General features: G+C 39.3%; 1 protein-coding gene across 2 annotated transcripts in view; it reads right to left on the bottom strand.

The window, feature by feature from the left end:
- The window catches only part of LOC128225829 (alkaline phosphatase-like), a 31,237-nt gene continuing 8,310 nt past the window's right edge, over positions 1-22,927 (bottom strand). For both annotated transcript variants that reach the window (XM_052935726.1, XM_052935727.1), the window contains exons 2-12: positions 12,036-12,146; positions 7,857-7,955; positions 7,266-7,387; positions 5,671-5,845; positions 4,918-5,087; positions 4,075-4,182; positions 3,705-3,807; positions 3,214-3,354; positions 2,695-3,009; positions 2,049-2,164; positions 1-1,778 (exon numbers count right to left, since the gene is read on the bottom strand). In XM_052935726.1, the coding sequence (XP_052791686.1) occupies positions 1,626-1,778; positions 2,049-2,164; positions 2,695-3,009; positions 3,214-3,354; positions 3,705-3,807; positions 4,075-4,182; positions 4,918-5,087; positions 5,671-5,845; positions 7,266-7,387; positions 7,857-7,955; positions 12,036-12,138 (1,605 nt within the window). In that variant the 5' untranslated portion in view covers positions 12,139-12,146 and the 3' untranslated portion in view covers positions 1-1,625. The remainder of the gene's footprint in view (positions 1,779-2,048; positions 2,165-2,694; positions 3,010-3,213; positions 3,355-3,704; positions 3,808-4,074; positions 4,183-4,917; positions 5,088-5,670; positions 5,846-7,265; positions 7,388-7,856; positions 7,956-12,035; positions 12,147-22,927) is intronic.

Raw genomic sequence — 22,927 nt, 5'->3', positions numbered from 1 at the left:
TGAATATGACTTTTATTATCTATCATGAGTCATGTTAAATGACATGTGAATCATACTATTGCAATACAATTTGACCGAGCGATACTTCCTAAACCTGTTGAGTGCTGCACAAGTAAGATTTAATATTTAATTTTTTTTAGCTAAAATCACATTAACATAGACTATAATGGATATAAAGCTTAACAGTGATAGTTCAAACACAGTAACATAACCATAGTGTGTCAACTTCATTGATTAAAACATGTTTCCCATAAAAATAGTTTCATAGAAAAACTAGAGCATTACTACATTACTATATCTGACTGATAATTTTGTTTTATGTCACTTTAAAGCTACACTCTCACAGATTGAACTTTTTTAAATTTTTTGCCTTGGAACGAGCCAATTTTTGCGACAATCCATGGAAACTAGTTATATAAGACTGCTGACAAAAAATATTACAGATTTTTATATTTAAGTTCGAAAAATGATGTCTTATGCATTTTTCTTATCCCGTTATGCACCAGTCAATTGTAACCACGGACCCCCAGGTCCGGGGAATAGCGGGGACTTTGACTTTCGGTCCAGCCAACCCCGGGTAAAATCCCAGCCCTGCGGGGACGAACTGATGGTAAAACCCCGGCCAAATGCCCCCGCACCCCAGAGACTCTATATAAGGCCCAATCTCCGCTAAATTTGGCGCTAAGACAAAAAACCCGCAGTCACCCGGTCCTGCGGGGCCACCTGGAAAGTTAAAACACGGCCCATTTCCCTAGCTATCCCCGGTATACCCCCGGACCTGGGGGGCGTGGTTACAATTGACTGGTGCATTAGTAACGGTTGAAGCCATAAAACATTAATTTTCGAACGGAAATATGAAAATCTACGATCTTATTTATTGTCAACAATGTCAAATATCATTGGTTTTCAGATGTTTATGCAAAAAATGGTCAATCTGTGAGAGTGTAGCTTTAACATCGATATCAAATAAATGTAATGTACTTTAAGTATTCAAAAGTATTACAATTCAACGCATAATTTAGTTTTTAATGGGAATCATGAATAAATCGACCCTAAATCATAGTTATTTTTTTCACAAAAGCATTTTTTATTATAAAATAATCATATCAATCATCCACTGATAATTAAACAACCATATCCACTTATCCAGATCTATAATTTTCTCGTATATTCAACTACTTATTTATCAACCTATCCCGTATTGATATACTAGTATGTCACTAAAGCACATTGTCAAGTATCATACATTGTATTATGTTGAATTCATGGACAATTTCATTATTTACAGAAACTGTTTGAACGGTATTCAAATCTTATTCAAAGTCCTGCATGCAATATAATGAAAATGTGTACCAGTTTACATGTATAATGAACGTATTAACAGTAATCACAAAACGAATAAGACATAGCAAGCACAAGCCATTGAAAGGGTTTAGAATTGCATATTAGCATCATGACGTTTTTCTACATGTTTAACTTGAGTAAAACAAAAATGTCAACAGAAATGTTTCGCAATTAGTTTGCAAAAGTACTATGAAGATTTCGACCATGGTTTAGTATAAATCAATTAGTATGATTATTGTAAGTGATTTGGCAATCTTAACATGGTGAAAAGCTTGACAGTGTTATTTTACATGCATGATTTTCAATATTTGAGCACGTCCTGATATTCCGTCGGCTGAGGCAGTTGAGGGATGGGGGGTCATCCGTTTACACGGCTGTTTGTACGGACCAATGCAAGCAGAGTATGCCATCACGTGTGCGATATAGTTCTGCTCCTGAAGTACATAGAAGCGATTGTAAGTAATATTCAGTGGTGGATACGTGATCAAGTGGTAACACACTTGACTGTCAATCCAAACGTCGCAGGTTCGATTCCCCGCCGCTCCACTAAAAATACTATCCGGGAGTGACGTTAATTGGGTGTCCCGTGTGACAGCCAGTAACAGTGCTATACTCTCGTTCACGTTAAAGGATCAGGAAAGCTATAACCAGGATTGAATTAATAAGTTAATGTTATGGCGTTCAAAGCAACATAATGATCGTACCTGTACACCGTGGAATAGGTGTGACATAGGCCCTTGGGCGTAGATGGCTACATCTTCACCCCCATGGGATTCCCATGGCATTGGTACACCGCTCGGAAACGCGAAGTTATTGTCGTCTGAACAGGAAATAATTTTATTCAGATCATTAAAATCTCGAATTATGTGACGGTACACTAATAACAAGATATGTTAATACTATGAAAGGTATCATTCGTTCATTTCATAAAATAAATTGTTTTCTTGGCCTACAAATCAGAGATCGCGTATTAGAGAATGACTCAGAAAATAACATACATGTATTACCTTTAAAGGGCTAGTTTAAGGAATGTTTGGCATGACAATCCCCTACTGTGCATCTGCTAATTGCACTGGTGTCACAGTAGGGGCCAATTTCCCGTGTATTCGTTTATTGGCTCAGGGCCATTTAGGGTCCATTTCTACAATAAAACTTCTAAAACTGCACAGCGGGATACTCTGATCGGAGATTAAGCCAAGTAGATTAAGATCAATACACAGAGGTTGTGTACTATACACAGTGTTTTGGGGGTCACTTATAGAAGACTTAAACTAAGCCTTTAACTAACAAAAAGTTCAACATGACTTTACATATTTCCCAATACTCTCGCTAGAATCAACCTCCACTTACGCATGTCCTCCTTTGAAAGGTTAACACGGGGCTCCTTGTAGCTGGGTCCGTTAGCGTAGTAGAGTACGCTGTATGGCTTCCCGTCAGTCGTGTCCTCAGTGGGGTCAACAGGGGACACGAGCCCGAAAATATCCGTGCCCCTGTACTGGTACCCCGTGATGTCGAACGGGTGGGAGTGGTCTGCCGTGACGACAATCATTGTATCTTTCTGATTGGTCAATTCGAGCGCCACCTGGACTGCTTTCTCCATTTCGACTGTTTCATATAGCGCTTTCTTTGCAAGGTTGTCATGGTGGCCGTGGTCAATGCGAGCACCTGAGACAAAAGCATGTACTGCTCATAGTTTTAAAACAATATTTCATGTTAAGTATTTGTTGTTCGAATAGTTAGTCTTAGTCTAAGACTTGTTACATACATGCATCTTATGTGTTACAAATGTTACAAAGATGGCCATAGCTGTAGTTGCCAGCCCCAGGTGTTTGTGTATTCACTCATTTTTACTTATATAAATACACTTACCTTCAACGAGCAGGAAGTATCCGTCCGACCCCTTTTGTAGCACCTGTAGCGCCTTTCTCGTCATTTCCGCTAGGGATGGTTCCCCGGTGTCGTTCTTGTTCCGCTCCAATTCATACTGCATGTGATTCGGCTCAAACAGACCTGTATCAGGGAAATGGTGGGTTTAATTGGTTACCGTTCAAGTTTGAATGTTATGTCTATAAAATATACATGGGAAATGTTAACCGGAATATCCAACGAAATATTCTCTCCCGATCTTGCCGGAGATGGCCGAGTAGTTACGAGTGGGGCCGTGGTTGTGGTGGTGACAAAACTGGGCTGTAGTTGTTGCTGTATTTTTAGAAATAATGAGTGATTAGTAACGTATATGACTTGTTTAATACACGTACTATCATCAATCGAGTGTTTGGCAACTGAACTAGCTGGATGTATCTTTTAAGACTTTAGTTCAAAGAATAATGAGATGATAACTTTGACTTGGCGTGCCTCACCCATGATGGAATCGAGCTTGGAGGCGTCAAGGTTCTCAAACTGTTTCTTGTTCCACACGAATTCCGCCCGCTTCCCGTCTGCCAGTCGCCCCTTCTTCCAATCCTAACAATAGTACAATAATCATAGCATAATTTACTGGCAATATTTATAAAAGCTGCTTATTTTAGGAGAAAGTTCGGTACGGTTTAACGTTCGGTGTTGTTCACCATACAATGGATTGCGGAGTTCATGATATTGCGCTGATTGTTCAGAACTTTGTTAGAGTTTACAACATTGTAACGGACCTAGTCATATAAACAGTTGCATCCTCCTTGCGCCAAGCCCTTGAACTGTCTATTTACCATATATAAATATTGCTAAATTGCCGACCTCAATCAGGTTTCTGCCGTCCAGGCGGTGGTTTTTGTCGATGTTGCTGTATTCCGGATCCAACGTTGTGTTTGGTAGGAAGTAGCGACGTCCACCGCCAAATAGCACCTGCAACGTCAACGCTTAATTTAGTGTCAAATGAAGGCCTCGGAAAAATCATGAGCTTTACATAGTTGCCAGGATTAAGCAAAAAGACTAAGAGGAGACAATATTTTACTCGCCTGAAATATTTCATCCGATAAGTTGCTCATTACAAAACCAAGACCTGGATTGATTATGTAATACAACCTGCATTTGCAGCCAATGAAATTGCAGATAGGCAATCATTAATTACTAGATTGCTTATTCATTAAGAACGTCATCTTTCGCGGTCCGTCTACTGCCACTCAACCGAAACACACATCCTGCGTCAGATACTGCGTTGATAATTTGTTCACAAAGCTCACTCCGCCCATTCTTAATCATTAAATTGTTACCTCATGTCATCTAACTTTTACCAAAAGCGATGCAAGAGCCTTACGTATATCTAATGGAGCATTTTCGAAATGGAAAGTATGTATTTAACAATTTAAAATGCCAATATTTTTTGCCCTCTTAAGAAGAAAACATTAAATATAGCCTACAATTTCGACCAGTGCCTTTGAATCACGCTTGATATATACGACTTGCAGCTTTACAACTTTTATATAGGTTTGGTTCCCAAATTACTAAAAACACAAAAAATCAAAGGCAATTAGAACATATGACGTAAAATCTTAATGACTAAGAAAGGTCTCGCTCACTCTGCCCTTCTTATTCAATTTATATTGCATGTTACATTTTACTAAACATCTTTCAGTTTACATCAATAAACCCGTTATCGTCGACGAGCTGCTGGGCTATGTCGCGACATCCGCCAGTGATGTCCTGTGTGTCGACATCGCCTTCCCAGTAGCGGTCTGCGGAGTGGGCGTAGGCGGCCGCTGGGGTCGCGTGCGTGATGCGCGCCGTCGTTACAACACCGGTCTTCTTACCTAAGGTCATAAGGTGCACATCGGATGGTCAAAATAGTTACGTGCGTTCTGATATAATCATTAAATGCTAGCGTATATGAGTGTTTTCTTTATTCTTATATCAAAATAACTAGTAAGGCGGAGCAAGTTTTCATGCAATAAGTAGAATGTGGATAAATTACAATATGCGGATGCTATGTAAGTTTGGCTTAACAACATGCCACGACACAGTTACTACTACAACTATACATAACTATAGTGCTTTGCCCCATTGGCATTGTGAAAACGTTCCCGATTTCGGATAGTGAACGCAGTAGCTACATGACGTCATAATCGAGTCTTAGCCTCATAGACACACCATGCAACTGTTTTCATTCACCTACATGTATTTGTCCACATGGGCCATGGCCTTCTGGATGTTATGCCAATAAAACTTTGAAACTTTTTGAACTTTTTTTGTAAACCTTCATGAATAATAAATACGAATGCTCATTAAGGGCGCGATACAATAATATATTATAGGATCGTATTAACGCAACATATTGCCAATCTATAATATTTATTTGTATGCTGAAATTCTCGCTTCTTTTCAGTTCATACTAACCAGCATCATGAGCCCAGTCCAGGATGGTTTCGAGCTCGCGACCATGCTGACTTTCGCAGTCGAGGGCGGTGGTGCGGGGATCCAGACCAACCAGGAAGTAGTTCGTCTTCACTCCAGTTAGAATCGCCGTCGCTGTTCCAGCAGAGTCCGGGGTCTGACGGTCAACGTTGTATGTCTGTAAATGAGATTGGGCATACCATGAAAAGATCGTCATCGCATAATATACAACCACTGGTTTAGGGACAAGAAATGGCATGCGATCATTGTGTACATAAAACGGAGTAGTTATTTCTTTTGTTTGGAATTGTATCCTAGTCTGGATAACCTGAGGGCAACATCAATAACGGCTTATCTACCTTTGGCAGGGCAACATTAGTAACGGCATATCTACCTTTGACAGGACAGCATCAGTAACGGCTTATCTACCTTTGACAGGACAGCATCAGTAACGGCATATCTACCTTCGACAGGGCAGCATCAGTAACGGATTATCTACCTTTCACAGGGCAACATCGGAAACGGCTTATTTATAGCATCAGTAGCGGCGAATGTACATTTGACAGGGCAACATCAGTAACGGCTTATATGACTTGGACAGGGCAACATCAGTAACGGCTTATCTACCTTTGACAGGGCAACATCAGCAACGGCTTATCTACCTTTGACAGGGCAATATCAGTAACGCCTCATCTACCTTTGACAGGGCAACATCAGTAACGGCTTATCTACAGCATCAGTAGAGGCGAATCTACCTCTGACAGGGCAACATCAGTTACGGCTTGTCTACAATTAACAGGGCAGCATCAGTGACGGCTTATCTACATTTGACAGAGCAAAATCAGTAACGGCAAATCTACCTCTGACAGGGCAACACCAGTAACGGCTTATCTACCTTTGACTGGGCAGCATCAGTAACTGCTTATCTACCTTTAACAGGGCAACATCAGTAGCGGTGAATCTACTTTTGACATGGCAACATCAGTTACGGCTTGTCTACATTTGACAGGGCAGCATCAGTAACGGCTTATCTACATTTGACAGGGCAAATCAGTAACGGCTTATCTACCTTTGACAGGCCAGAATTAGTAACGGCTTATCTACCTTTGACAGGACAGCATCAGGAACGGCTTATCTACCTTTGACAAGACAGCATCAGTAACGGCTTATCTACCCTTGACAGGGCAACATCAGTAACGGCTTATCTAACTTTGACAGGCCAGCATCAGTAACGGCGTATCTACCTTTGACAGGACAGCACCAGTAACGGCTCATCTACCTTTGACAGGCCAGGCAGCATTAGTAACGGCGCATCTACCTATGACAGGGCAATATCAGTTACGGCTTATCTAACTTTGACAAGGCAATTTCAGTAACGGCTTATCTACCTTTGACAGAGCAATATCAGTTACGACTTATCTACCTTTCACAGGGCGATATCAGTTACGGCTTATCTACCATTGACAGGACAATACCAGTTATGATTTACCTACCCTTGACAGGGCAATATCACTAACGACGTATCTACCTTTGACATGGCAATATCAGCTACGGCTTATCTACCTTTGACAGGCCAGCATCAGTAACGATTTACCGACCTTTGACAGGGCAACATTGGGGAATTTCTCAAAGTTAAAGACGCTCTCCTCTCCCGGCTGGCCAGCCAGTTGACCCTTGAGAATGCGTGCAGCCGTGACTGTGGTCGGTCCCATCCCGTCTCCTGAATACGACACATGAAGTTCTGATGAGTATTTATTTTGTAAACTGACAGTGTGTAAAAACTAAAAAGTAATGTAAAGGTTTTGCTAATCAATATCCATAACGTCGATCAAAGATTCATCTTTTTGTTACAAACTTGCTCACCAGCATTATAATTCAGTAATAGTTGCCCGTAATGGTTTTATACATAGGACGTGTTTAATGGCGTGTAACGACGCAAAGGACGTACCGATGATAACGTAAAATAAACCGTTCGTTTGAAAAGCTGTTATGCAACAGTCAGTTGTAACCACGGCCCCCAGGTCCGGGGTATACCGGGGATAGCCGTGGAAATGGGCCGTGTTTTTACCTTCCATGTGGCCCCATTGCCTGGTGAATGCGGTGGTTTTGTATTCGCGCCAAAAAAGCGGGGCCGTGGTTACAACTGACTGGTGCATTACATTGAGGCCAATGTATAGGAGTTTGGTTACCAATAAATAATATGATATTCTTGGCTTTGTTGTGGTTCTCCTTCTGTTTCAGGCGTTGTTCTATCTTGTTCTGCGCTGCCCGGCGCCAGAACTCGGGGTCTGAAACAGCAAGGGTGCGTTAACGTATGCTTCAATCAGTGTACAATAGTTTACGCTAACGGAACTTATGTTGAATCTGGGAGTGAGAATGATGCCTTATTTGTCCCGGGTTGTATGTTTTCTTGAGTGACGTCACAACATGAGTTCGAATCAAATACACAACTATTCATTATTACAAATCACATCAATTCATCCAAGGCATGTATGGTACTAAACAATTTCTGTTGTATCACACTGAAGCCACAGCCGGACGCCAAATTTCATGTGTATTCTTTTTTTGGCTAATTGCAAATTAGGGCTGTGTTCATAGACAGGGGCTACACCGGCTATGCTTTGACTAATCAATATTCCGATTGATCTGAGATCTGGTCGATGAGATCAGACACCGGACGGTTATAATGATCAGGACCAGTAATCAACCGTGTGTAACGGGAGCCGGGCAAAACATCCCATGGACAAAACATCCCATGGACAAAACATCCCATGGACAAAACATCCCATACCATTTTTGACATGGTGGGCAAATTATCCCACATTATTTGGACAGGGTGGACAAAACACCCCACATCATTTTGATGTAGCTATTTCTAGTAATTGAAAACCCAATTTATAAATGTTAATACTTTTACCTGTACGCAAAGCATGTGTTTTTTGTTTGTTTTGATCATTCAAGCTTTATGAGTTTACCATTATAATGCATAAAACATTACGTTTATATCTTGCATCTACGAAGTGTAAAACCATGTAGCCCCCCCCCCCCCCTTAATGTATGTTTCATTAGAGGTTGAAAGAGCAAAAATGAATGGTTAGAAGACGTGGAGGCAATAACTTTGTATTTGTTTGCAATAAAAAAGCAATTAACATTTTTTGAGTGTAAAAACTTTAAGTGGAACGATTACCACAAGCTGAAACTACGAATTTGTTACCGAGTTAAGAGCCGTAACTCTGCTGATACTAGTCGGGGAAAAAACCTTGATGCCGTTTAACTTTAAATACATGTTGATAAAAATTCATGTAAAGTTTGGCTTCTGTATGTTTATATTATTAAAAGACCTTTAAAAACAACAGAAGAATTTTGTTTTTGTTTTGTTGTTAATTTGCTGTAGGTGAATGTATTGATATAACACAGTCAATCAGGCGCGTAGCTGCCTATACGCCAGTACGCGGCTGAATCCGCATGATTCTGACAAATAAATCAATCGATTCAGCCAAAGTTACAGTATGCGTACTTAACTATACATGCTGTTACAGACATGTGGACATTGACATTAAACATGTATTTTACATTTCAATTGCAAAAAGGATAGAAAATAACACTTCTGTTAGGAAATCAGAGTGTTATAAAGTTAACATAATCGGGACTAATTCGTTTGCTATTTGAGAAAGAAAAAGGCCGAATAAAGGGTTTATTTCTTGATATAGTATTCTTAAACTGTCAATTTCCCAGTACTTAATAAAGGCACCTCAAAACGCACAGAATGTACCAGATTGAGGCATTGTTTTCAAAAGTTGGGGGGGGGGGCATACCACCAGACCCCAACACAATTATGAATCAACGTGATTTAAGGGCACGCTACGCCCCTGACAATTTGAGACATTGTATAAGTACACCTTTGCGCAATTAATAGGTGGCTTTATCTTCCCAGACGCCAAGTAGAAAGAGGGTATTTCGTACGATTCTTCAAAACAAGCCAATTTAGACTTAATACCCGAATTTTTATACATCATTATTCGAGAGCGGATATTTCCGGAACATACACGCCCGTCTCTCTCCTCTCTCCTCTCTCAGGCGTGCAGAGCGAATGAACTTAAAACCTCCGTCAATGTAGAAAAAGGGGGCTTTTTATATATTTTGAAATACCTGTAATTGTTTAAAGGTCGTACGCATATGAAACGCCAAATCTACATTAACTCAAATACTTGAACAGCCATTCAAATAATTAGAGACTCGGCCTTCAAATAATTAGAGATCTCTTAAAGAGCTTTTCGGATACATTGAAGACCCCTTTAATTGACTGAAGAGGTCTCTGACTATTTGTTGCTATCATAATAGAACTGTTGCTAACAACAATTCATTTGTTGTCATCTCTATTTGATAGAGATAGCCCTTCGAAACAATTGACGATAGCTCAATTTAGTTTATGAAGTCAACAAACGACGTGTAGATAGCTCCAATTCTAACAAATCCGTGCTTGCCCATAGTTAACTTGAACATAGCTCTTATAGTATTTCTGACCTCTTAAATGCAGTTGTTAAGAGCATTAATTCGGCTTAATTTAAAACAACACAATATATAATAATGATTTTGAGATATCTCCATTTGAATTTGCGAGGTCTCTAGTTGAATTGGAATTATCTCTAATTCAATTGCAGAGCTCTTCCGAATTCAATTGATTTGGCGATATATCTAATTCATTTGATGCTATCATTAATTCGATTGGAGCTTTTTTTATTTGTATTAAGAGATCTATAATTAGTTGAAGAGCTCGTCAAATAGTTTATACACATCTATATAAGTTTATATAGATTCGGCGTTCCATGTACGTGAATAACTAAAAGTTCTTATTTTGCTTTTCAAAATTGTGCAGGATAGCGAGTATACCTCACTGGCTCCATCCACTCCTTATATTTAATATATCAAACTCAGGGGCGGTTCGAGAGTTTGATGTTAGAAGGGGCAATACTTAATGGCGTGACCTTTTGAAGTGCGCCCCTCCCAAAATAACCTAAATTCATGTAAAAATGAAAAAAAATGTTGACAGGGGTTTGGTGGTATTCCCCGAAGACATTTTTAACGTTTCCTAATCCGAAATGGTACATTAAGGGCTTATTTTATTCCTTGTTTCTTTCTATATTTAACTAAAGATTAAGCCTAGACGTTTGTAGGGGGCGCGCGCCGGGGGCGTGTGCCGGGGGCGGCCACCCCACCCCTCCGCTAGTGAAACTGGCAATTATACTGACAACGTAACCAGTGTCGTCTCTTATATCCGTGATAAGTTGTAGATTCTAGCTCGGGCCCGGCATTATGTGTACACAAAGGTAGCCAGTAGTTATTTCCAAAGATTCATCCATGTATTTCTCTTTTACGGACAGTCATTCACACCAAATAAAAAAAATGAATTTTTACACTAATCAATTTGAAATTTTAATGCTGATTGTTGTCTGGTTCAATTGTCAACTGGGTCAAACTATATGTTATGCCGGCTGAAACTGGTATCCTCATACAGTCCTAGCCTTTAATACAATCATTATTAAAGGCGGCAATAAATAATGGCTTTTACATTTCAATGAAAATTGACTTAATCTATATTTTTATAAACTTTATTTTGATAGTCCATATATTTCTCAAATAAAAATGACATTCACTGTAAAATTATTTGACTATGTTGAATAACGTAGTCGGAGTTCACAGTCCATGAGGGACTGTCAAATTTCTAAAGAATTTAGAATTTCTAATGATTTGCCATATCCAACGTTGTGATTATTTTTGCCTAATCTAGCGTCGTGATTACTTGCCACAATTAAATTCGTGATTATTTGCCACATAGAACGTCGTGATGATTTCCCATATCTAGCGTCGTGATGTTTTGCCTTATCTAGCTCAAAGAGTATTTGCCACATGTGTTTTTGCCATATCTAACGTCGTGATAATTTGCCACGTCTTACGTCGTGATTTTTGCTACATCTTACGTCGTGAAAATTTGGCACTTTGAACGATGTTATTATTAGCCACATCTCAATGCATGATTATTTGCCACATCTTACGTCGTCATTATTTGCCACATCTAACGTCGTCATTATTTGCCACATCTAACGTTGTGAATATTTGCCACATCTCACGTTGTGATTATTTGCCACAATCTAGCGTTGTGAATATTTGCCACATCGTACGTTGTGATTATTTGCCACATCTAACGTTGTGAATATTTGCCACATCTCACGTTGTGATTATTTTTCACATCTAACGTTGTGAATATTTGCCACATCGTACGTTGTGATAATTTCTCACATCTTACGTCGTGAATACTTGCTATATTTAACGCTGTGATTTATTTTCATCTAACGTCGTCTAGAACTTACTGAGTTCCTGTTTGGGAATGTTTTGCCCGTTGACCGCCAAACTGACTAAAATGACCATTGTGCAGGCAGCCAACAGCAGGCCACGCCCCTTCTGTCCAACCATCACGGAACCTATACGGGATGAAACATACTAGTGATGAAGCAATTATCGAGTACAATTAATAATTCGTTGCAGACAATATTATGTCGGCGACGTTGTCCAAAATCGATTTCGCTAATGTTATTTATGTTAATTACGCATTTTTGTAATGCGGTTACTTACATGTACTTGGTGCGGTGTGCATCATTTTGCAACTGATGTTCAATTTATGTTTTGATGAACATTATGTTATTTATTTAAGCTATTAAAGAAGTACAAGTTTATGGAAATTTACTCACTCTTTCGAAAAGTATGACATTATAGTATCACACTTACTGATTCCAGGTTAAACCATTTAAATATCATGAGGATACAATGTATTCACAATGTATTCCCAAATGAGATTATGAACTTTCGATTATTGTCCGATAGTAAATCGAATAACTTTGGTCCAAATCGATTCGATTATCGATAGCTAAATGAGTCCGATTTTGAAACACTAATGCAAACATTCTTGTTCAGCGCCACTTGTTCCCTTTAATATATCAAGATATCCGAAGTACAATAATGTGATTTCGGGATGCTTTGTAACCACATATTATTTTGGTATCATGTGGGATGAGCTCATGAGAAGAAAAAGTATTTGTTAAACATTATCCGACAAATATATTTAAAAATATCCATTTTTTGGAATTGAGAAATTGCAAATGGTCGTTTCACGTCTTTCTTCATTTGAACTCAAGAACAAAACTATAAAATATACAAAATAAATTGTAATGGTTACTCCTCAACTCAATTGTACGCTGTTAGCATGCATCAAAATTTACCTTTGAAGTCAATAGCATGCTTATTTGTTCATAAGATACCTTAACATAGACGTTCAAGATTTTAGTATTAACGTACATGTATATGATGGGCTCTGTCGCACTGATAGAGCGGCAATTATACCGATTGCAATGATAAAGGAATATAACAACGGTCGCACTACTTAAAGGGGAATAACTGCGGTCGCACTACTAAAAGGGTCATTACTCCAGCTGCACTACTAAAAGGGTCATAACTCCAGTTGCACTACTAAAAGGGCCATTACTCCAGTTGCACTACTAAAAGGGTCATTACTCCAGTTGCAATACTAAAAGGGTCATTACTCCACTTGCACTTCTAAAAGGATCATTACTCCACTTGCACTACTTAGAGGGGCATAACTCCGGCTGCACTACTAAAAGGGTCATTACTCCAGTTGCACTACTAAAAGGGTCATTACTTCAGTTGCACTACTAAAAGGGTCATTACTCCAGTTGCACAACTAAAAGGGTCATTACTCCACTTGCACTACTAAAAGGGCCATTACTCCACTTGCACTACTAAAAGGGTCATTACTCTAGTTGCACTACTAAAAGGGTCTTACTCCACTTGCACTACTAAAAGGGCCATTACTACAGTTGCACTACTAAAAGGGTCATTACTCCAGTTGCACTACTAAAAGGGTCATTACTCCAGTTGCACTACTAAAAGGGCCATTACTCCAGTTGCACTACTAAAAGGTTCATAACCTTAGTTGCACTACTAAAATGGTTATTACTCAAATTGCACTACTAAAATGGCCATAACTCCAGTTGCACTACTAAAAGGGCCATTACTCCAGTTGCACAACTAAAAGGGTCATTACTCCACTTGCACTACTAAAAGGGCCATTACTCCACTTGCACTACTAAAACGGCCATTACTCCACTTGCACTACTAAAAGGGTCATTATTCTAGTTGCACTACTAAAAGGGTCATTACTCTAGTTGCACTACTAAAAGGGTCATTACTACAGTTGCACTACTAAAAGGGCCATTACTCCACTTGCACTACTAAAAGGGTCATTACTACAGTTGCACTACTAAAAGGGTCATAACTCTAGTTGCACTACTAAAAGGAACAATACTACAGTTGCACTACTAAAAGGGTAATTACCCCAGTTGCATTACTAAAAGGGTCATTACTCCAGTTGCACTACTAAAAGGGTCATTACTCCAGTTGCACTACTAAAAGGGTCATAACCTTAGTTGGACTACTAAAATTGTTATTACTCCAGTTGCACTACTAAAAGGGCCATTACTCCACTTGCACTACTAAAAGGGCCATTACTCCACTTGCACTACTAAAAGGGTCATTACTCTAGTTGCACTACTAAAAGGGTCATTACTAGAGTTGCACTACTAAAAGGGTCATTACTCCAGTTGCACTACTAAAAGGGTCATAACCTTAGTTGCACTACTAAAAGGGTCATTACTCCAGTTGCACTACTAAAAGGGTCATTACTTCAGTTGCACTACTAAAAGGGTCATTACTCCAGTTGCACAACTAAAAGGGTCATTACTCCACTTGCACTACTAAAAGGGTCATTACTCTAGTTGCACTACTAAAAGGGTCATTACTCTAGTTGCACTACTAAAAGGGTCATTACTACAGTTGCACTACTAAAAGGGTCATTACTCCAGTTGCACTACTAAAAGGTTCATAACCTTAGTTGCATTACTAAAAGGGTCATTACTCCAGTTGCACTACTAAAAGGGTCATTACTCCAGTTGCACTACTAAAAGGGTCATTACTCCAGTTGCACTACTAAAAGGGTCATTACTCCACTTGCACTACTAAAAGGGCCATTACTCCACTTGCACTACTAAAAGGGTCATTACTCTAGTTGCACTACTAAAAGGGTCATTACTACAGTTGCACTACTAAAAGGGTCATTACTCCAGTTGCACTACTAAAAGGGTCATTACTCCAGTTGCACTACTAAAAGGGCCATTACTCCACTTGCACTACTAAAAGGGTCATTACTCTAGTTGCACTACTAAAAGGGCCATTACTCCACTTGCACTACTAAAACGGCCATTACTCCAGTTGCACTACTAAAAGGGTCATTACTTCAGTTGCACTACTAAAAGGGTCATTACTCCAGTTGCACTACTAAAAGGGTCATTACTCCAGTTGCACTACTAAAAGGGTTATTACTCCAGTTGCACTACTAAAAGGGTCATTACTCCAGTTGCACTACTAAAAGGGTCATAACCTTAGTTGCACTACTAATATGGTTATTACTCAAATTGCACTACTAACAAGGCCATTACTCCAGTTGAACTACTAAAAGGGCCATTACTCCAGTTGCATTACTAAAAGGGTCATTACTCCAGTTGCACTACTAAAAGGGTTATTACTCCGGCTGCACTACTAAAAGGGTCATTACTCCAGTTGCACTACTAAAAGGGTCATTACCCCAGTTGCACTACTAAAAGGGTCATTACTCTAGTTGCACTACAAAAAGGGTCATTACTCTAGTTGCACTACTAAAAGGGTCATTACCCCAGTTGCACTACTAAAAGTTTCATTACTCTAGTTGCACTACTAAAAGGGTCATTACTCCAGTTGCACTACTAAAAGAGTCATTACCCCAGTTGCACTACTAAAAGGGTAATTACTCTAGTTGCACTACTAAAAGGGTCATTACTCCAGTTGCAATACTAAAAGGGTCATTACTCTAGTTGCACTACTAAAAGGGTCATTACTACAGTTGCACTACTAAAAGGGTCATTACTACAGTTGCACTACTAAAAGGGTCATTACTACAGTTGCACTACTAAAAGGGTTATTACTCTAGTTGCACTACTAAAAGGGTCATTACTACAGTTGCACTACTAAAAGGGTCATTACTCTAGTTGAACTACTAAAAGGGTCATTACTCCACTTGCAACTAAAAGGGTCATTACTCTAGTTGTACTACTAAAAGGGTCTTACTCCACTTGCACTACTAAAAGGGCCATTACTACAGTTGCACTACTAAAAGGGTCATTACTCCAGTTGCACTACTAAAAGGGTCATTACTCCAGTTGCACTACTAAAAGGGCCATTACTCCAGTTGCACTACTAAAAGGTTCATAACCTTAGTTGCACTACTAAAATGGTTATTACTCAAATTGCACTACTAAAATGGCCATAACTCCAGTTGCACTACTAAAAGGGCCATTACTCCAGTTGCACAACTAAAAGGGTCATTACTCCACTTGCACTACTAAAAGGGCCATTACTCCACTTGCACTACTAAAACGGCCATTACTCCACTTGCACTACTAAAAGGGTCATTATTCTAGTTGCACTACTAAAAGGGTCATTACTCTAGTTGCACTATTAAAAGGGTCATTACTACAGTTGCACTACTAAAAGGGCCATTACTCCACTTGCACTACTAAAAGGGTCATTATTCTAGTTGCACTACTAAAAGGGTCATTACTCTAGTTGCACTACTAAAAAGAACAATACTACAGTTGCACTACTAAAAGGGTAATTACCCCAGTTGCATTACTAAAAGGGTCATTACTCCAGTTGCACTACTAAAAGGGTCATTACTCCAGTTGCACTACTAAAAGGGTCATAACCTTAGTTGGACTACTAAAATTGTTATTACTCCAGTTGCACTACTAAAAGGGCCATTACTCCTCTTGCACTACTAAAAGGGCCATTACTCCAGTTGCACTACTAAAAGGGTCATTACTCTAGTTGCACTACTAAAAGGGTCATTACTAGAGTTGCACTACTAAAAGGGTCATTACTCCAGTTGCACTACTAAAAGGGTCATAACCTTAGTTGCACTACTAAAAGGGTCATTACTGCAGTTGCACTACTAAAAGGGTCATTACTTCAGTTGCACTACTAAAAGGGTCATTACTCCAGTTGCACAACTAAAAGGGTCATTACTCCACTTGCACTACTAAAAGGGTCATTACTCTAGTTGCACTACTAAAAGGGTCATTACTCTAGTTGCACTACTAAAAGGGTCATTACTACAGTTGCACTACTAAAAGGGTCATTACTCCAGTTGCACTACTAAAAGGTTCATAACCTTAGTTGCACTACTAAAAGGGTCATTACTCCAGTTGCACTACTAAAAGGGTCATTATTTCAGTTGCACTACTAAAAGGGTCATTACTCCAGTTGCACAACTAAAAGGGTCATTACTCCACTTGCACTACTAAAAGGGCCATTACTCCACTTGCACTACTAAAAGGGTCATTACTCTAGTTGCACTACTAAAAGGGTCATTACTACAGTTGCACTACTAAAAGGGTCATTACTCCAGTTGCACTACTAAAAGGGCCATTACTCCAGTTGCACTACTAAAAGGGCCATTACTCCACTTGCACTACTAAAAGGGTCATTACTCTAGTTGCACTACTAAAAGGGCCATTACTCCACTTGCACTACTAAAACGGCCATTACTCCAGTTGCACTACTAAAAGGGTCATTACTACAGTTGCACTACTAAAAGGGTCATTACTCTAGTTGCACTACTAAAAGGGTCATTACTCCAGTTGCACTACTAAAAGGGTCATTACTCCAGTTGCACTACTAAAAGGGTCATTACTCCAGTTGCACTACTAAAAGGGTCATAACCTTAGTTGCACTACTAATATGGTTATTACTCAAATTGCACTACTAAAATGGCCATTACTCCAGTTGCACTACTAAAAGGGCCATTACTCCAGTTGCATTACTAAAAGGGTCATTACTCCAGTTGCACTACTAAAAGGGTTATTACTCCGGCTGCACTACTAAAAGGGTCATTACTCCAGTTGCACTACTAAAAGGGTCATTACTCTAGTTGCACTACTAAAAGGGTCATTACTCTAGTTGCACTACAAAAAGGGTCATTACTCTAGTTGCACTACTAAAAGGGTCATTACCCCAGTTGCACTACTAAAAGTTTCATTACTCTAGTTGCACTACTATAAGGTTCATTACTCTAGTTGCACTACTAAAAGGGTCATTACCCCAGTTGCACTACTAAAAGGGTAATTACTCTAGTTGCACTACTAAAAGGGTCATTACTCCAGTTGCAATACTAAAAGGGTTATTACTCTAGTTGCACTACTAAAAGGGTCATTACTACAGTTGCACTACTAAAAGGGTCATTACTACAGTTGCACTACTAAAAGGGTCATTACTACAGTTGCACTACTAAAAGGGTTATTACTCTAGTTGCACTACTAAAAGGGTCATTACTACAGTTGCACTACTAAAAGGGTCATTACTCTAGTTGAACTACTAAAAGGGTCATTACTCCACTTGCAACTAAAAGGGTCATTACTCTAGTTGCACTACTAAAAGGGTCATTACTCTAGTTGCACTACTAAAAGGGTTATTACTCTAGTTGCACTACTAAAATGGTCATTACTCCATTTGCACTACTTAAAGGGGCATAACTCTGGCTGCACTACTAAAAGGGTCATTACTCTAGTTGCACTACTAAAAGGGTCATTACTCCACTTGCACTACTAAAAAAGTCATTACTACAGTTGCACTACTAAAAGGGTCATTACTCTAGTTGCACTACTAAAAGGGTCATTACTCTAGTTGCACTACTAAATGGGTCATTACTCCACTTGCACTACTAAAAGGGTCATTACTCCACTTGCACTACTAAAAGAGCCATTACTCCACTTGCACTACTAAAAGGGTCATCACTCCACTTGCACTACTAAAAGGGTCATTACTCTAGTTGCACTACTAAAAGGGTCATTACGCTAGTTGCACTACTAAAAGGGTTATTACTCCAGTTGCACTACTAAAAGGGTCATTACTACAGTTGCACTACAAAAAGGGTCATTACTCTAGTTGCACTACTAAAATGGTCATTACTCCAGTTGCACTACTAAAAGGGTCATTACTACAGTTGCACTACTAAAAGGGTCATCACTCCAGTTGCACTACTAAAAGGGCCATTTCTCCAGTTGCTCTACTAAAAGGGTCATTACTCTAGTTGCACTACTAAAAGGGTCATTACTCCACTTGCACTACTAAAAGGGTCATTACTCTAGTTGCACTACTAAAAGGGTCATTACTCCAGTTGCACTACTAAAAGGGTCATCACTCCACTTGCACTACTAAAAGGGTCATTACTCTAGTTGCACAACTAAAAGGGTCATTACTCTAGTTGCACTACTAAAAGGGTCATTACTCCACTTGCACTACTAAAAGGGTCATTACTCCACTTGCACTACTAAAAGGGTCATTACTCTAGTTGCACTACTAAAAGGGTCATTACTCCACTTGCACTACTAAAAGGGTCATTACTCTAGTTGCACTACTAAAAGGGTCATTACTCTAGTTGCACTACTAAAAGGGTCATTACTCCACTTGCACTACTAAAAGGGTCATTACTCCACTTGCACAATTAAAAGGGTCATTACTCTAGTTGCACTACTAAAAGGGTCATTACTCCACTTACACTACTAAAAGGGTCATTACTCCACTTGCACTACTAAAAGGGTCATTACTCTAGTTGCACTACTAAAAGGGCCATTACTCCACTTGCACTACTAAAAGGGTCATCACTCCACTTGCACTACTAAAAGGGTCATTACTCCAGTTGCACTACTAAAAGGGTCATTACTACAGTTGCACTACTAAAAGGGTCATTACTCCAGTTGCACTACTAAAAGGGTCATCACTCCACTTGCACTACTAAAAGGGCCATTACTCCACTTGCACTACTAAAAGGGCCATCACTCCACTTGCACTACTAAAAGGGTCATTACTCTAGTTGCACTACTAAAAGGGTCATTACGCTAGTTGCACTACTAAAAGGGCTATTACTCCAGTTGCACTACTAAAAGGGTCATTACTACAGTTGCACTACTAAAAGGGTCATTACTCTAGTTGCACTACTAAAATGGTCATTACTCCAGTTGCACTACTAAAAGGGTCATTACTCCAGTTGCACTACTAAAAGGGTCATCACTCCAGTTGCACTACTAAAAGGGCCATTTCTCCAGTTGCACTACTAAAAGGGTCATTACTCCAGTTGCACTACTAAAAGGGTCATAACCTTAGTTGCACTACTAAAAGGGTCATTACTCCTGTTGCACAACTAAAAGGGTCTTTACTCCACTTGCACTACTAAAAGGGCCATTACTCCACTTGGACTACCTAAAGGGTCATTACTCTAGTTGCACTACTAAAAGAGTCTTTACTACAGTTGCACTACTAAAAGGGTTATTACTCTAGTTGCATTACTAAAAGGGCCATTACTCCAGTTGCACTACTAAAAGGTTAATTACTCTAGTTTCACTACTAAAAGGGCCATTTCTCCAGTTGCACTACTAAAACGGCCATTACTCCACTTGCACTACTAAAAGGGTCATTACTACAGTTGCACTACTAAAAGGGCCATTACTCCACTTGTACTACTAAAAGGGTCATTACTACAGTTGCACTACTAAAAGGTTAATTACTCTAGTTTCACTACTAAAAGGGCCATTTCTCCAGTTGCACTACTAAAAGGGCCATTACTCCACTTGCACTACTAAAAGGGTCATTACTACAGTTGCACTACTAAAAGGGCCATTACTCCACTTGTACTACTAAAAGGGTCATTACTACAGTTGCACTACTAAAAGGTTAATTACTCTAGTTTCACTACTAAAAGGGCCATTTCTCCAGTTGCACTACTAAAAGGGCCATTACTCCACTTGTACTACTAAAAGGGTCATTACTCCAGTTGCACTACTAAAAGGGCCATTACTCCACTTGTACTACTAAAAGGGCCATTTCTCCAGTTGCACTACTAAAAGGGCCATTACTCCACTTGTACTACTAAAAAGGTCATTACTACAGTTGCACAACTAAAAGGGCCATTACTCTAGTTGCACTACTAAAAGGGTCATCACTCCAGTTGCACTACTAAAAGGGCCATTACTCCACTTGCACTACTAAAAGGGTCATTACTCCACTTGCACTACTAAAAGGGTCATTACTCTAGTTGCACTACTAAAAGGGTCATTACTACAGTTGCACTACTAAAAGGGTCATTACTCCACTTGCACTACTAAAAGGGTCATTACTCCACTTGCACTACTAAAAGGGTCATTACTCCACTTGCACTACTAAAAGGGCCATTACTCCACTTGCACTACTAAAAGGGTCATTACTCTAGTTGCACTACTAAAAGGGTCATTACTCCAGTTGCACTACTAAAAGGGTCATTACTCCAGTTGCACTACTAAAAGGGTCATTACTCTAGTTGCACTACTAAAAGGGTCATTACTCTAGTTGCACTACTAAAAGGGTCATTACTACAGTTGCACTACTAAAAGGGTCATTACTCCAGTTGCACTACTAAAAGGGCCATTACTCCAGTTGCACTACTAAAAGGGTAATTACTCTAGTTGCACTACTAAAAGGGCCATTTCTCCAGTTGCACTACTAAAAGGGCCATTACTCCACTTGCACTACTAAAAGGGTAATTACTCTAGTTGCACTACTAAAAGGGTCATTACTCCACTTGCACTACTAAAAGGGTCATTACTCCAGTTGCACTACTAAAAGGGCCATTACTCCACTTGTACTACTAAAAGGGTCATAACTCCAGTTGCACAACTAAAAGGGTTATTACTCCAGTTGCACTACTAAAAGGGTCATTACTCCACTTGCACTACTAAAAGGGTCATTACTCCACTTGCACTACTAAAAGGGTCATTACTCCACTTGCACTACTAAAAGGGTCATTACTCTAGTTGCACTACTAAAAGGGTCATTACTACAGTTGCACTACTAAAAGGGTCATTACTCCAGTTGCACTACTAAAAGGGCCATTACTCCAGTTGCACTACTAAAAGGGTAATTACTCTAGTTGCACTACTAAAAGGGCCATTTCTCCAGTTGCACTACTAAAAGGGCCATTACTCCACTTGCACTACTAAAAGGGTAATTACTCTAGTTGCACTACTAAAAGGGTCATTACTCCACTTGCACTACTAAAAGGGTCATTACTCCAGTTGCACTACTAAAAGGGCCATTACTCCACTTGTACCACTAAAAGGGTCATAACTCCAGTTGCACAACTAAAAGGGTCATTACTCCACTTGCACTACTAAAAGGGTCATTACTCCACTTGCACTACTAAAAGAGTCATTACTCCACTTGCACTACTAAAAGGGTCATCACTCCACTTGCACTACTAAAGGGTCATTACTCCACTTGCACTACTAAAAGAGTCATTACTCCACTTGCACTACTAAAAGAGTCATCACTCCACTTGCACTACTAAAAGGGTCATTACTCTAGTTGCACTACTAAAAGGGTCATTACTCCACTTGCACTACTAAAAGGGTCATCACTCCACTTGCACTACTAAAAGGGTCATTACTTCACTTGTACTACTAAAAGGGTCATAACTGCAGTTGCACTACTAAAAGGGTTATTACTCCAGTTGCACTACTAAAAGGGTTATTACTCCAGTTGCACTACTAAAAGGGTTATTACTCCAGTTGCACTACTTGATTTAAAGGGCTTTAACTTATTTGTTTCACTTTAATCAAAACTAGTGGTGACAAGGATATACTCGAGATGCTGCCCATAATTAAGCCATAGAATAACAAATGACCTTGTAGGCCTCAATATAATCTTAAACTGCTTTTTCTAGCTTCATATACCCCTAATTCTGAAACACAATTTCATATAAAATGTTCTTATTTATATAGATGTTTGTATAAACTAAACAAAATGGAAGACTTCGAAAAAAAAATTATAAAATTTTGTAACGTTCTCGACTGCGAAAACATATTAAATTCCGCTGCGTAAAGTTTTATTTATGACGTTCCTTGATTCAAATGCATTACAGCCTTTCCATATTTTCTTTTATTAAACACGTTCAAATATGCAAGCGATACAAAGAGGGTAATTATAATGCGTTTTGATCCAGGAGATCATATTAAATTTCATTCTAGAAAAATCAAATCTTCCACCTTAAAGTATGTGCCGTCATTTCGCC

Source organism: Mya arenaria, chromosome 3 (assembly GCF_026914265.1).
Source record: "Mya arenaria isolate MELC-2E11 chromosome 3, ASM2691426v1".
Taxonomy (NCBI): domain Eukaryota; kingdom Metazoa; phylum Mollusca; class Bivalvia; order Myida; family Myidae; genus Mya; species Mya arenaria.
This window is presented reverse-complemented; position numbering and strand designations above follow the sequence as displayed.